The following is a 16,125-nucleotide window of genomic DNA, read 5'->3' on the forward strand; positions in this document are numbered from 1 at the left end:
TTAAATCTTTCCACAAACATGTAGTCGGGTTCGTAGTTTTTAAAGCCTCCGACTCTAAGTCTGCAGTGGAAAGCCCAGTAAAGAAGATAAGGACCAGCATTGTCCCACCTGACTTGACACACACTTTCAGCATGCTAACTTTGATCTTCATTCTACTCCTCTGCTCATTTATTTACTCATTCACTCGCTCATGGATCTACTGAGAATTCTCTCTCCAGCAAACACAGTGAAATTTCTGTAAACAGGGCAACAAGAACAGGACTCTTCCTCTGCGCTCCCCCCGGCTCCCCCGCTTCTCCCTGGATGAGACCCTTCATGTGCTGTCCCGGAGGCAGAGAAGATTCCCATTTGAAACCATGAATGGGGTTCCAGGAATCTTAACAAGAGGACGAGTTAGGTTAAGAAAAGCATTTTGAAACATTTTATTGTTGCTTCTAAATGCGTTCTTTGGCAGATGCAGAGAATGGACACAGTGGGGCGAGAGGAGGGTAGGACGCAGAGGGAGGTTACAGCTGACGTGTGCACACCGCCACGTGTAAAACAGGTGTGCACAGTGTAGGGAGCTCAACTCAGTGCCCTGCGGTGATCGAGGGGGTGGGACGGGAGCGGAGGGGCTCCAGCGCGGGCTGAGGGGGCTCCAGTGCGGGCGGAGGGGCTCCAGCGCAGGGCGGGGCATACGTGCACCCACAGCTTACGCACCTCGGGGCACAGCAGACACTAGGCCAGCGCTGTAAAGCAGATACACTCTGATAATAAAGTGTTTTTAAAAGGGATAAGGAGTGAGGAGTAAAACATCATTTGAATAAGTTATAATCACTCAGATATAAAAAATAAATATGTTCTTTAACGTGATCCTTAAATGATAAATGCAAGCATATTTAGATATTTTAACTGTAAATTCTTTCTACTATTATTGGACAGCAGTATTCTGAAAAAAAAAAAAAAAAACACAACTTTGAGGTGTAACAAAAACATTAACAAGTACCAGCAACATGACTGCCCTCAATTTAAAAAAAAAAAAATTGATCACATGTCAATGTCTTATGACTTCTTCTTTAAGCAGAAGACAAAATAATTGAGACGTCAGTCCAGTTTGGCTTGAGATTAGCAATAAAGGTGCTCAGCTTTATCTGTAGAATGGACAGGCATAAAGCTGACTCGAGGGATCACCGCAGCAATTCACTACGGGAACATGGGCAGGTGTTTAACGAACGGGAATCACTGTCACGGGCACAGAAGATGGGGTGGGGGAGCGGGCATCGAGGGGAGGAGAGTCCCCCGGAGGAGCGCTGGATGCCCTGGGAGGCTGACAAGAACCAAAACCTGGAAAAAAGGCAGAAGGGCGGCCTGGAGGGAGTGTGGTTGGGGGAGTAGATTTCTAGGCGATTCTAATCTAGTAGATTCAGGGAGACTGAACGTATCTGCAGTCAGGGATGGAAGTTATAAACTGGAGAGGGGGTGACTGATGGAGAAAGGTCTTAGAAGGAGGGTAGAGGATGATACAGGAACAAAGGAGAGGCACCAGAAAAAAGGGGGAAAAAAGAAAAATTAGAAATAGAGTGGAAGGAAGACAGAAAACTCTGGAGGTGAACAGGGAGGCAAAAAGGAAACCCAGGCAGAAAGAGGTCATGACCCTGCCCATGAAGCAGGAGGCAAGGTCACCTGCCGTGCACAGGTTTAGTAGCCGCGGCAGAGAGCAGGTCGCTCACCGAGAACTCTGCGTCTCACCTGAAGAGTGAGAACGGGCACAGAGAGGGGTCGTGGGGGCAGACATGCCAGTTCTCTGCTGTCCCTGAACAGGGAGCTGAAGGCAGACGAGCTCAAGTTCTCCCGGGCAGCACAAGGGCGCGAGGTGCTTGAGTGACAGGCGCCCCCGATTGCAGCATGAAGAGGAAACGCTTATGGAAGCGCACAGGAGCAGGGCAGGAGAGCTGGGCAGAGAAGGGTCTGGATAGTCAAGCAGGCACAGCAGCCTCTGCCTGGCCAGGGAGCATCGCTCCATGCTGGGCAGGCCGTTGGAGGCACCACGGTGGGCAGCTGGGGTCATAGCACGTCCGGGGAGCTGGACACATGGTTCTGAGGTCACTCGGACAAGACGCTTGCTGGGAGAAGGGGAGGGAGGCTACTGAGTGCGGTGTGCGTATCTGGTGGAGGAGGCTGGTGCAGCGCAGAGAGGATGGGGGCTGGCGGAGGAGGCTGGTGCTGGTGGAGAGGCCGGTGCAGAGCAGAGACTGGGGATGGCGGAGGAGGACGCGGGCTGGCAGAGGAGGCTGGTGCAGCGCAGAGAGGACAGAGGCTGGCAGAGGAGGCCGGTGCAGCGCAGAGAGGACAGGCTAGGCTTGCTCCAGCTCTTAGACTGGCCAGGAGCAACTCCAGGGACCAGTGCGCACTCAGGAGCTTGCGGGATAGGACCAGGGCAGGCAGAACCAGGGGGTGGGGGAGCTCAGCCCAGAGCCTGGGTGCTAAGTGAACACAAGGAGGGGAAGAGGTGCCAGCACCCTTGGGACTTAGGTGCAGCTAAAGCGAACAGAGGTGGGGGCATGGCGGACACAGCGGGGGGTTGGGGGGAAGACGGGGTCAGCAGCCACGGTCACCACCAGGAGCCACTCGGGGGCTGAAGCACCTCCTGACGAAGGCCAAAGAGGTGAGCGAAGACCCCGGCTTCAAGCTCAACACTTAGAAAACAAAGATCATGGCTTCCGGTCCCGTCACTTCATGGCAAGCAGATGGGGAAACAGTGGAAACGGTGGCAGACTTTAATTACTTGGGCTCCAAAATCACTGCAGACAGTAACCGTAGCCATGAAAGATGTTAAAAGACGTTTGCTCCTTGGATGAAAAACTATGACAAACCTACACAGCATATTAAAAAGCAGAGACATCACTTTGCTGAAGTCACATAGTCAAAGCTATGGTTTTCCAGTAGTCATGTATGGATGTGAGAGTGGAACCATAAAGAAGGCTGAGTGCCAAAGAATTGATGCTTCTCCAACTGTGGTGTTGGAGAAGATTCTTGAGAGTCCCTTGGACTGCAAGGAGATCCAACCAGTCCATCCTAAAGGAGATCAGTCCTGAATATTCTTTGGAAGGACTGATGCTGAAGCTCCAATACTCTGGCCACCTCACGTGAAGAGACGGCTCATTTGAAAAGACCCTGATGCTGGGAAAGATTGAAGGCAGGAGGAGAAGAGGGCAGCAGAGGATGAGATGGGTGGATGGCATCACCAACTCAATGGGCATGAGTTTGACCAACTCCAAGAGATAGTGAAGGACACGGAAGCCTGGCGTGCTGCAGTCCACAGGGTTGCAAAGAGTCGGACACGACTGAGCGACTGAGCAACAACACAAAGCTGGTCCTGGGACTGTATCATTCTTTGTCCTGTGGGGAGGAGGGGAAGGTGAGTGATAGGGAGGAAGGTGCGGCCAGGAACGGCTAATGGTATTAACACCTTGGCTGCCTCTCCTGGGGTCAGCTCAGGAACACGCAGGTAAGGAAACGCGTCAGAACTAAGAGGTGCCCTGGGAAGCCTGCAGTGCCTTGAATTCCTACTTTGCCCAGATCTTCTCCAGCAGCAGTTCGCCACCAAGCAGGGAAGATGAGCAGACAATATGGGCAAATTGGAAATGGGAAAAGATGACGTGAAACGCACAGCAATTGCTCAGAAGTGTCTTGCAAGTGAATCAATGTGTAATCCTGTCTTATAAAGAGACAATCAGGGATTCAGTTTAGCACTCCCGCCCCAGCTAAGATGATAAAAATTCTGTTGTCGATTTTAAATACTTTTAGCTTTTCCATTTGATTTGGCAAACTCTTTTGCTGTTGTGGTGTGATTCCAAAGGCAACATGCAAAACACGCGGCTTTCCATCAAAGCGACCTGATCTGGAACGCCCGCTGCCGTTTCACACGATACAATGCTGCATCCGCTTCCTTTTTCACATTTTTGTAAACAGTTATTTTCATTTATGTGCAGATGGACTTCTCTGGTGGCTCAGTCGGCAAAGAATCTGCCTGCAATGCAGGAGAGCTGGGTTCGATCCCTGGGTCAGGAAGATGCCCTGGAGAAGGAAACGGCAGTCCACTCCAGTATTCTTGCCTGGAGAATCCCATGGACAGAGGAGCCTGGCCGGCTACAGTCCATATGGTTGCAAAAGAGTCAGACACGACTTAGTGCCTAAACCACCACCACCAATCAAATGAAATCTCAAATTTTACAATCCCAACCAAACCAATTCTTGTGCACAGGGGGAAAGCTATATAATTGCAACTGGTTTATCAAGAAAGCTTCTGGGCAGAGGGAACATGCCTCGCTTTCTCCGGTTCTGGGCAGGCATCATGGGGGTGCAAAGGCAGGCCTGGTCCCTGCCCTCAGGAGGCTTATGCTGTTAGAGGTGAGAAGGCACTATGCTGCTGCTGCTGCTGCTAAGTCGCTTCAGTCGTGTCCGACTCTGTGCAACCCCAGAGACGGCAGCCCACCCATCCCTGTGATTCTCCAGGCAAGAACACTGGAGTGGGTTGCCATTTCCTTCTCCAACGCATGAAAGTGAAAAGTGAAAGTGAAGTTGCGCAGTCGTGTCCGACTCCTAGCGACCCCATGGACTGCAGCCCACCAGGCCCTTTCGTCCATGGGATTTTCCAGGCAAGAGTACTGGAGTGGGGTGCCATTGCCTTCTCCGGAGAAGGCAATATAACAGTGATTAAGAGCACAAGCAAATCTTGGTTCCCTTACTCACCAGCCACCAGCATCGAGCTCTCCAAGCTCTATTTTTCTAATATATTTTTACTTTCTTGGCGCTGCTGGGTCCTGGGTGTAGCATGGGAACTCTCCGTTGTGGCACAAGGGACCCAGTGCCCTGACCAGGAATTGAACCGGGGCTCCCAGCACTGGGAGGGCAGAGTCTTAGCTTCTGGACCGCCAGGGAAGTCTCATCTCCAAGCTTTCAAATGTGGATGCCCAGAGCCTAACCCAGGACGTGCCTCAGAGGATTCCCTCAGTACAGGGTCTGGTGCACAGGAAACACCCCACAACAGCAGCTGCCAGTGTGACCGTTTATTACTAGATGCATCACTGGGACAAGTGACAGGAGCTCTAAGGAAGAAACAAGAAATCTTGTGGGCTGGACTGGGCAGGGCAGGCGCCACAGAAGACAGAGCTCAGCTAAGTCTGTAGGAATGGATGCTGTTCAGACACATGGAGGGGAGGGGAAGATGGAGAGGTCGGAGGAGGAGAGGAGAGAGCAGGGGACGAGACGAGCCTGGATTGGGATACTGCGAGCAAATCAGAACCGCGGGACGGAGTCTTTGATTTGGTCCCGCCAGGTCTGGGAGCTGGGAGGAGGACCCGCATGTCAGGCTGAGGGGTCAGGGGTCACCTGTCAGCTCTGGGACCTGGGACGGGGAGGACCCACATGTCAGGCTGAGGAGTCGGGGTGTTACCTGGCAGGGGGTGAAAAGTTACTGAAGTCAGGAGGTAACATTCAACAGTAATGCTAATTTACTCTCATTTCAAAGTGGAATGAGGAGGGTGGACCAGGGATTTTCCAACGTTAATATGCATATGGATCCCCCAGAGATCATGGTAACATAAACACATCTGACTCAGTACATTTGGAGTCAGGCCTGAGATAGGGCCCTGCCAATAAGCTGCCTCGTCCTGATGTGGCTGGTCTCTGCAGCTCTGAGTGGCAAGGATGTGTCTCCTCAGGGCGGCCTGATGGGAGAGGAGGCCTGGGTAGGGTGCAGGTGGACAAGATGGCTAGATGTCCTCTATGAGGCCACAAACGCACAGGCATGCTTGCCGTAGTTGAAAACATAGTATTAGAAACCTTTGGTCTTGATTTTTAAGGCTATCTCTAAGGGGGACAACTGAAACTCTGAAGTGAAACTCTTAATTCTGAGCCTTTTTTAATTGGTGCCATCTTTTTTCACTTATTTACTGGGCTGTGCCAGGTCTCAGCTGCAGCACACGAGATCTTTGAGCTTCACTGTGGCACGTTTGTATTATTATTATTTTTTTAGGGGTGGCATGTGGGATGTAGTTCCCCAACCAGGGATTGAACCCGCCCCCTTGCACTGGGAGCACGGAGTGCTAGTCACTGGATCACCAGGGAAGTCCCTTTTGAGGACATCTTAAACAATGTTAATTTAAATATTTCCCGTAAAATGTAGATTATTAAATACAAGTTTTTCTTATAAATGCAACACACAGAATTGTCAAAATCCTCACCCAGAAGTTAGCTGTCTATTACAAAAGAAAAATGTAAGAGAGGGATTCTTCTTTCTCTGGAGGAAAACAGCATGAATACATTCTCGAGATGCGCCTATCACTAACTTCAAGGATGACCGAGAGGGTTAGCAACGTTCGGTCGTAAGAAAGAAACCGTGGCAGCAGTTTTGCATGTGACAGTTGGATTAAAAGAAAAACAGCCCTCATGCCATTACAGCAAGAACAGTGTATTCAACCATATATGTAGATGAGCAATTGGAAACGTTGACCGTAACACTTGTTATACTGACATCTCAAAACCTAAGCCCAGGCTTGGCGAGCTGTCAAGCCCAGTAATTTTCTCTCGAGAGCAGTCTTTGTCACACTGACAGACCACATCTGTATTCACGCAGTGGTGGACTCTGAATGCTGTCTGGGATATGCAGGGAAAATCAAGGAGATGGCATGCCACCCTCCATGATGGATAACCCCACCGGCAGGTTCTGGAACGAGAAGAAGAGCTGCCAGCACGTTAAGCACAGCCCCCTCCGGGCGGAGACGCAGAGGGAACAGGCCAGAGAGCTTGCGCGACTTGTGGGAGGAGGGGCAAGAGGCGCAGCGGGACGAGACTCGAGTCTTCTGCTCCCCTGGCCTGGCGCTGGCCGCACTCTGCGGTCCGTCCAGGGTCCTGACCCCAGCCCTGGAGCTATCTACAACACACAGGCTTGATGTAACACTGGGGAGGCATTCAGTGCATAAAACAAAAAAGGCAGAATGAAAAGTGTGTTCGCTACATAAGCCACTCATTTACATCGTCTAGTCACCTGCTTGAGGAGCACGAAACGTGCTCTGCGAGTGTGAGGCTGTACACCCCACCTGTGCCTGTTCATATCAAGCTCACTTTCTAAACCTGGGTATAGCTGATGCGTGCAAATACCTGTGTGTAAGCATAAAGAAGACACTTATGACAGATCAGGAATTTCAAGCAGGAGACATACACATGTTAATACATGATATTTGTTCTTCTGATCCACTTCACTCTGTGAGACAGGCTCTAGGTCCACCCACATCTCTACAAATGACTCAGCTTCATTCCTTTTTATGGCTGAGTAATATTCCATTGTATATATGTACCACATCTTCTTTATCCATTCATTTGTTGATGGACACTTAGGCTGTTTATGCATATTAGCGCATGCATGTGGAATCTAGAAAGACGGTACAGTTGAACTAGTTTCTGGGAAGGAATAAAGATGCAGACGTAGAGACACAGAGGTAAGAGGAGGGTGGGATGAATTGGGAGATTAGGTTTGACAAAAATACACTGTGTGCATGCCAGCCGCTCAGTCGTGTCCGACTTTCTGTGACCCCATGAACTGCAGCAGCCCTCCAGGCCCCTCTGTCCACGGGAGTCTCCAGGCAGGAGCACTGGATCAGGTTGCCAGTTTCTTCTCCAGGGGATATTCCCAACCCAGGGATCGAACCCAGGTTTCCTGTGTTGCAGGCAGATCCTTCACCATCTGAGCCACCAGGGAAGCAAATGCATGACCACGTGTAAATCAGGTAGCCAAGGAGAACCTGCAGTTTAGCACAGGGAGCTCAGCTTCGTGCTCTGCGATGACCCAGAGGTACCGGCAGGGTGGGAAGTGCGGTGATGGGGGCAGGTCCAAGAGGGAAGGGATACATGTACACATATAACTGAGCTACTTCACTGTACAGCAGAAAGTAACTCAACGTTATAAAGCAATTATACTCCAATGAGAAAAGGAGACAAATTCTTTCCTGGGTTAAGAGGTGGTGGGTAGGCTGTTGGTGGGGTCAGGTTTCAAGATAAGAAATAGCTTAACATCTGGGCCTGGAAGGAAGAGCAGGATTTGCATCTGGATGGGTTTAACATGAGAGAGGGCTACAGAATCTGGATATCCAGAATGTGAAAGAGATTAAATGTTCCTTCCAATCAAATAGTACATCCTTGTAACATGAACTAATCAGCTTAATTGAAGAAACCAAACCAACACCTTCTACTTGAAAATCTATGCAATGAAGTCATCGCTCTTCTCCACTGGTTTCCTGGTCCTGTTTCTGGGCATCAGTTCCTGCATCACCAGCATCACCAATTCTCAAAGTTACTGGTAAAAAGAGAGCATCTTCAAATGCAAGGGTATGATTTTTGTTCATGAAGCAAAATCAGCCAAGAACCCCCTGGGAAAACTGACATTTTCTTAAAACAATTAGCATATAAATATTTCTCTAGCTGGATTTTGCATTCACTTTAAATTTTATTTATTTATTCTTGGTTTCACTGAGTCTTGGTTGCAGCACACAGGCTCTTCGCTGCCATGCACCAGCTCCTAACTGCACAGGCTCTGTAGCTCGCAGTTTGCGGACTGAGCTGTCCCTAAGGCACGTGGGATCCTAGCTCCCTGACCAGGGATGGAACCCAAAGCCCCAGTGTTAGAAAGTGGATTCTTCCCCACCAGGGAAGCCCCCTGGATTTTTAAAGTGAAGTTGTATTTACCATATTACATGTGAAAGTCCCCAGGGAGAAGAAACTCAGGTCAGTTTGAATAATTATACGTATTCATTTCCCCATTCAGTGATCATGTGCAACAAAATCATCAGAAAACGGAATCTCTGACAGTACAATTCTGAAACCAAAAAAACTGAAAGAAAACCCAAGGCATTATCATTGCAGAGAAGATGCAAAAACTCATGAAATAAAGCCTGGAAACTCAAGAAGTCTAGTTATTTGGTCATCACACTCACACACCAGGGATGGCTGGCGACAGCTGTCTATGTATAGTTAACGAGGAATGAGATGTGATTTCTAGCGTTAACTTTTCTATACACAAAAGTACAGGGATACTTCAGATGGACAATCACATTCATCAAAGCAGGAGATGACTACTGATACCTGTGATCTTGGGGAAGCCACCTGAGCACGTTTATAAGTCATTCTGATGCACAGAATAATGACAGGGGAACTTTAGAGAGAGACTGTCTGAGAAAACGATACCGACAAGTCAGCTGCCGACAAAAAGGAAGTATAGGAAACGAAAGATCACGGTGAGGAATAATACTTTAGAAGAGGTGCAACGATTTGAAAAAACATATGCGATCTTTTTTTCTTAAATACACACCATCCTACGTCACTCCCCCCTGAGCTCCTTGGCTCTCTAAGACTCTCCCGTTAGGCCCGTTAGCTCACTTCACCTCGGCTCAGGAGGCCCCTTTCTCCTCCCATGGCTGTGACCTAGGGCGCACACAGGAAGGTGCCCATCACCCCCTTCAGAGACTGCCTTCCTGGGACTGCCCTGGCTCAGGAAGCCCCACGGCTGTGACCTAGGGCGCACACGGGAAGGTGCCCACCACTCCCTTCAGAGACTGCCTTCCTGGGACTGCCCTGGCTCAGGAGGCCCCACGGCCATGACCTGGGGCGCACACGGGAAGGTGCCCATCACCCCCTTCAGAGACTGCCTTCCTGGGACTGCCCTGTCTCAGGAGGCCCCACGGCTGTGACCTGGGGCGTGCATGGGAAGGTGCCCATCACTCCCTTCAGAGACTGCCTTCCTGGGACTGCCCTGGCTCAGGAGGCCCCACTGCTGTGACCTAGGGCGCACACGGGAAGGTGCCCACCACTCCCTTCAGAGACTGCCTTCCTGGGACTGCCCTGGCTCCCAGTGGTTACGACTTCGCCTTCCAGGGCAGGGGGTGTGGGTTCGACCCCTGGTCGGGGAGTTAAGATCCCACATGCCTTGTGGCCAGTAAACTAAGATATAACAGAGAGGCATCATTGTAACACAGGTGATAAGACTTTAAAAACAGCCCACATTAAAAAAAATCTTTAAAAAAATAAATAAATAAAATGGCATTCTTAAGCCCGTACTCCATGATACACTGCCACTGAAATACGTTCTCCAGCAGGTCGTGATGCTCTTGTTATCCAGCCAAGTTTTAATGCTCCCAAAAGGAGAGCTGGATAGTCTATGCTTTTTGACCTTCCCCACACAGTATGAAGAATGAATCTTAGACCCAAACTACCAGATGCCTCTCTAAGGGTCTCCGGCTGTGACTGAAAAGCACTTTGGTGCCTCGGTATTTCTGCCTGACATTACTACCTGGCATTCCACCTGCACTCAAAATCTTGGACGCTGGAGGGCCTTCTGACCAACCATGCTTCATTTCATGGCTGGAAAACAGAAGAAGCTTCCCAGAGCTTTTTGCCAAACGACAGGTGGTGGGCAAGTGCAAATCTCGATGCTTACAATGAGATGGAGGAGGCTCCTGGGCATGGAGAGGCAGAGGTACCCACACAGAGAAACACACCAGCCAGAAACATCACGGGCATCGGTGGGGGGTAAAGTCAAGAGAGAACATTAAGCCAGCTCCCTGTTAACAGCTGGGGCTAAATCAGGAACTGAAAATGCCTCTCAAGAAACAGCAGACAGAGGCCATCCGAGGTTAATTCATAAAAGTCACAGGTAGAATGAGAAAAATGGAAGGCAAAGCCATATGTGGTTATAAAGCTCCTGACTGCACTTGAGAGGACTCTTTGCTAGATTATAAGAAATAAATTAAACCATGAAGAAGATGGCAAGGGAGGATTTTTCTGTTAGTGGGTATCTGGAGTAAGTGCCAACAAACCACCAATTATTAAGTAACTAGAACGCACAAGGCAGGCAACATAGGGAGAACAGTGGAAGTGACAGAGAAATTTGCAAACTCAAAGAGCTTTACGGAGATAATTGTGAACACTGTATTTTTATCACGTGATTAAAAAAATTACACAACCATCTATCAAAATTCAAAGAAAGGAGCGAAGACTGCCCAATGTAAACAAAAAAAGGCTTTTTCTGGGTGTGTGTATTTACTGAGCAAGGCCTTGAAAGACGGGTCCAATTTGGTCAGGTGAGAAGTAGAGAAAGGTATTGCCAGCAAGGGCAACAGAATGAAGTAAAAACACACATCACACATCGAAAGGAACAAGTGTTATGCCCAAAGAAACAGAGGAATTTGGGATGATGAATGAAAGATGAATTTGGAAAGGGGACCAGATGTTGGACAGCCAGGTTAAACAGTTCTAACTTACTCTTTAGAGTCACTAAAGGGCTTTGAATGTGTTTTTGTTTTTTTTTAAAAAGCACTACAAAGTTTTCATTAAGGTCTATTAGTATTAAGGAAAAAAGATTTTTTTTGTTTTAAACATGCAGTGCTAGAAACAGCCTATTATCTCAGATTTATTTCATTGGACAAATAGTACTACTCAGTTCATGGCAAATAGATGGGGAAAAAGTGGAAAGAGTGGCAGCTTTTATTTTGGGGGGCTGCGAACGCTGACTGCAGCCACAAAATTAAAAGACACTCGCTCCTTGGAAGAAAAGCTATGACAAACCTCAACGAAGGTGTGTCTAGTCAAAGCTACAGTTTTTCAGTAATCATGTATGAGTGTGAGCGTTGGGCCAGAAAGGCTGAGAGGTGAGAACTGATGCCTTTGAACTGTGGTGTTGGAAAACACTCTTGAGGGTTCCTTGGACAGCACGGAGATCCAACCAGTCCATCCTAAGGAAACCAACCCTGAGTGTTCACTGGAAGGACTGACGCTGAAGCTGGAACTCCAATACTTTGGCCATCTGATGCGAAGAACTGACTCACTGGAAAAGAGCCTGATGCTGGAAAAGATTGAAGGCAGGAAGAGAAGGGGATTACAGAGGATGAGATGGTTGGATGGCATCACCGACTCAATGGACATGAGTTTGAGTAAGCTCCGGGAGTTGGTGAAGGACAGAGAGGCCTGGCGTGCTGCAGTCCATGGGTTGCAAAGAGCCAGACACAACTTACCGAGTGAACAACAACAGGTCTCATGCCTCTTAAACTTCTGCCATTTGTAGTGGGTAGGGGAAAAAAGGAGTTCTTCAAGGACAGAATTTCCTAAGAATTTCTTAATAATAATAATAATGAAACATCATCTAAGATATAGCTTTAGCTATTTTAGTACACAGGTATACAAGTCATGATTGTCAGCTCTAAGTGAAAAGCAAAGCTGTAAGATTCAAACGCTGAAGGAAGCTCGGGCTTTTCGTTTTTTGCTGCACCAGGCCTGTGCTGTGGCAGGTGGGATCTTCAGCTGCAGCAGACTCTCAGCTGCAGCATGTGGGGTCTAGTTCCCTGACCAGGGATCAAACCCAGGTCCCCTGAATGGGACATGGAGTCAGCCACCGCACCGCCAGGGCGGTCCCCCTAAAATCTGAAATCCCAATCGTAAGCATTTACGATATCTTTAGAGGTGATACAAAGAAGCACTCTTTGTGTGAGTCTGTGTGTGTGTGTGTTTACACAAGATATCACCTCTTGGTTTAAGACAGAAATACAACTCAAAATCCTTCCCTTGGTAGAAAACTTCCCTTCTTAATTTATAAGAAAAAAGCTATAATTAGCAGCCCCCAAGCAATCAACCATTAAAAGTAAAACCTCAAAACTGCTTCCCTCAATAAAAGCCAACAATTCCATAAAACAAGAGATGAAAGCAGATACAGAAAAGCTTAGAGGAGACGCTATAAAATAACAAGATACAGCAAAATAACAAAATGAAACGCAACTTCAGCAGGTATATAGCCCAAGAAAGAAGCATAATGGGAAAATAAAGCCTAACAGGAAAAAAAAAAAAAAAGACCACAATGGACACAGGACAAAGGAGAACAGACACTGTTGAAAATATGCTGAGAGGCGGGGTAAACCACGCAAGCCAGAGAAAACAGGTACCGGCTTCTCTCACAAAGCGAAGTGTCACGGGGGCAAGCACTTCTGAGAGAGGCTCCTCCTGGTCTTCGGAAGTCTCCTGGGGAAGAACTTGGCAATCGAAGAGTTGAAGGTTGTGGCATCTTCTTTCATCCTTCAAACCGCAGGCGGCTGGTCTAACCGGAAGCCCCGTCTCGGGCTGCCTCCCTACGGAGGTCTTCAGACATCCGCTCTCCCCTGCCCAACGGGGAACCTGGGCCTGAACCGCACTCACGCGGGGCACCTGAGTCAGAGCCGTTCAGGCTTCTCACAGCGCCCAGCCCTAGAAATGTGACGTCTTTCGCACCACGGACACCCCGGCAGCTGCTCTTCTTTTCCCTTCTCTTGAAAACTATTTGCCTCCCTGAAGTAGAGACGTGTGGAAGTCAGACAGTTCTGTTCCTCCAGCCAACTTCTGCTTACACACCGAGGAAACGTCTTTCTCTCTTTTGCTGTCATGATTTCATTTAATTCTTATCGGGTATCAATAATCCTGCTTCAGGGGATGTGGTGCTATAAATAATATTACAAACGTGACTTTAAGCAGGCTGGGTTCGGTTAACTACAAGGCCTTGTTCAGTTGTTAACTGCAGTGGTCTCTAAACTCTGACCATCATCCTAGGAAGTACAGGATTTGTGGGCATGAGTACATGTTTATGCATAGATGATGTGGACATGTGCTACAATATTCATACTTTATGTTCGTTATAAAATACAGAAATTTGTAAAAAAAAGATAAAAATATTTCACTTATTCATGGCAAATGAGTTTTTGCCATCACTCAAAATTAAGAACATTTAACAAGAACAATGTGATTTTCACATAATTTATGATTTCTGAACATCTCGGTTGAATTCTTTGTGACTGAGTGATTCCAGTTTTTTTTAATACTTTATTATTTATTTGGCTGTGTTGGGTCTTCGCTTCGGCACGCGGGTCTTTTGAGGCGCACACACACTGTCTCTGGTTGCGGCTCAGAGGCTCAGTGGTTGAGGGGCACAGGCTTAGTTGCTCCACGGCACACGGGACGTCAGCTCCCCAACGAGGAATCAAACCTATGGCCCCTGCACCGCAAGGCGGATTCTTAACCACGGAACCACCAGGGAAATCCCAAGTTCAACTTGTTTTAATACTAGGTCTTAGTTAGACAGATCTAAACAGGAAATGGGCATCGTGACACTGAATCTCTCAGTTTTTAATTCTATCCGCTGATTATAAAAAAACTTAAGGGGTTTGTTTTATTTTGTTAACCATTTTCTTGGTATTGGTAATTGAGATTCAGCTCATAAATATTCATCTCTCCTGATTTCAATTAGTTGCTCCTAACTTATCAAAACTATTAAATTTTTACACTGATACTTTTAAAAAATTGTGCTGTCCAATCACAATGCTTCCTTTTTTCCACAGATTAGAATACTCTGTTTCCGACTTATTGAGCATGCAAATATAAAGGTTTTAGTGGGTGACATATATTTTTAAAAATAGAATCACATTTCCAAACACCCATTCTCAAAAATGTTCTCCCTATAGCATAGGTTTCTTTGGAGAAGCAGTTACTTTCCCATTCACTGTTAAAACACGTCTTCTACCTTGAAAGGCTGTACTTAAGTGGATTTTTCAAAATTACATTTGTAGCACGAGGAGACAGCTCCTAAAACCGTTCAACACCCAAAGGTCAGCAAATGTGGACACCTGTCTTTTTGTAAAAGTAAAATGAAGTAATTCTTCATTCTTTTTGTGAAAAAGCACCACCGTGTGGCAGAAATACCCTGAGTCTCATTACTCATCCCAGAACGCACACACAGATACCACAGCATCTGAAAGGCCATGAAATTCTGGAGTAAACTGTGTCATACTGGCTTGGGGCACCTTGTCTGCACCTGGCTTGAACTCCTTTGCTCTTCAATACCTTGCTCAGTAATCTGCTTGCAAATGACGCAGCAAAGGAATTTCATATATGTCACTATTGATGGCAGTGAGTGTAGATTCTTACTTCAAATAACCTGCTTGATAATTTCTACTGAGGACTGGCTTCTGGTCAGATTTCATGAAATTACTTTAATCCAAATGGGAACACCTGCCAGATGTCCACCAATGTCTCTTCTCTCTTTCTTCCTCATAGCAGAAATTCCATTTGAGCTCACACGACTGCCCAAAGCAGAGACTACATTTTCCAGACCCACCTCTGCCTTATAGCTACTCATGGCCTTGGAACTTAGCTTCGGTCACAGGGATGTATGAAGAAATAATGGATAGCCTTAAAAAGAGGGGCCTATCTTTCTGCCTACCTATTTGGAACTCAGGTGTGATGGCTGGAACTTCGGCAGCCATCTGGAAGCAGGAGGGAGAGGCCAGGTGCTGAGGCAGCCAGAATAAAAGGGCAGGAATCTGGGTTCTTCACCACTGTGCTGCCCTCAGATCAGCCCTGGACTGGCTGTCTTTTGCGAGCTTTGTTATTTTGAGTTTTCTGGCTTTTGGTGCTGGACTGAACCCTAACTAACACCCTTGGCAACAGGTTGATGAGGAGCTCGTGTTAGCAGTCTGAACAGAGGCAGCTGTGTCAGTTCTCACAGCAGCGTGTGCTGACACGGCTTACACTCCTTTCCATCTGCAGTCTCCTGACAGAAACTGCTTTTAAGCATCTGCCCGTTTTGTCAGGATTAGTTTATAGAGACAGTGTGAATACAGTCTTTACGTCGTCTCTCTCGGGTGTGCGTGAACTGCAGCCTGGGTCTACCACTTTGAACACAAACGAAGGAGGGGCTGCCACCGATTAACCCAGCTCTACTCTCCACACGGCGCACAGGGTGCAACCCGCGTCTGATGAAATGCAGACCACAGGAGAACGCCAGCATCCACGGTAATATTAACGGAGCTTTGAGGGGGCAGGTCTGGCCAACACGTCACTACACAAAGAAGCTCTACTTTCTCTCTGCTTCTCTCCACCCCTACGAACAAATGATTTTTGCACCTTCCTGGTATGCAAGCACTGCACCCACTTCAGGGCTCACTGCCAAGGCTGTGGATGGACTGACAGCTAACTATAAAATTCTCCGCTGGACCATGACACTATCCTGCGACATGAAACCATCCACTAGTGAAAAATAACCATAAATGAGTGTTCTCCGTGAAACCGAAAACTTGCACA

General features: G+C 47.8%; 1 protein-coding gene across 7 annotated transcripts in view; it reads right to left on the reverse strand.

The window, feature by feature from the left end:
- The window catches only part of EFCAB11 (EF-hand calcium binding domain 11), a 175,767-nt gene that overhangs the window by 134,146 nt on the left and 25,496 nt on the right, over positions 1–16,125 (reverse strand). The window contains exon 6 of one of the 7 annotated variants that reach the window (XM_027552713.1): positions 399–728. The exons of 4 other annotated variants lie outside the window; for them this stretch is intronic. In XM_027552713.1, coding sequence (XP_027408514.1) covers positions 692–728 — 37 coding nt within the window. In that variant the 3' untranslated portion in view covers positions 399–691. 2 more of the 7 variants (XM_027552712.1, XM_027552714.1) reach the window with 2 other exon arrangements.

Source organism: Bos indicus x Bos taurus, chromosome 10, assembly GCF_003369695.1.
Source record: "Bos indicus x Bos taurus breed Angus x Brahman F1 hybrid chromosome 10, Bos_hybrid_MaternalHap_v2.0, whole genome shotgun sequence".
NCBI lineage: Eukaryota > Metazoa > Chordata > Mammalia > Artiodactyla > Bovidae > Bos > Bos indicus x Bos taurus.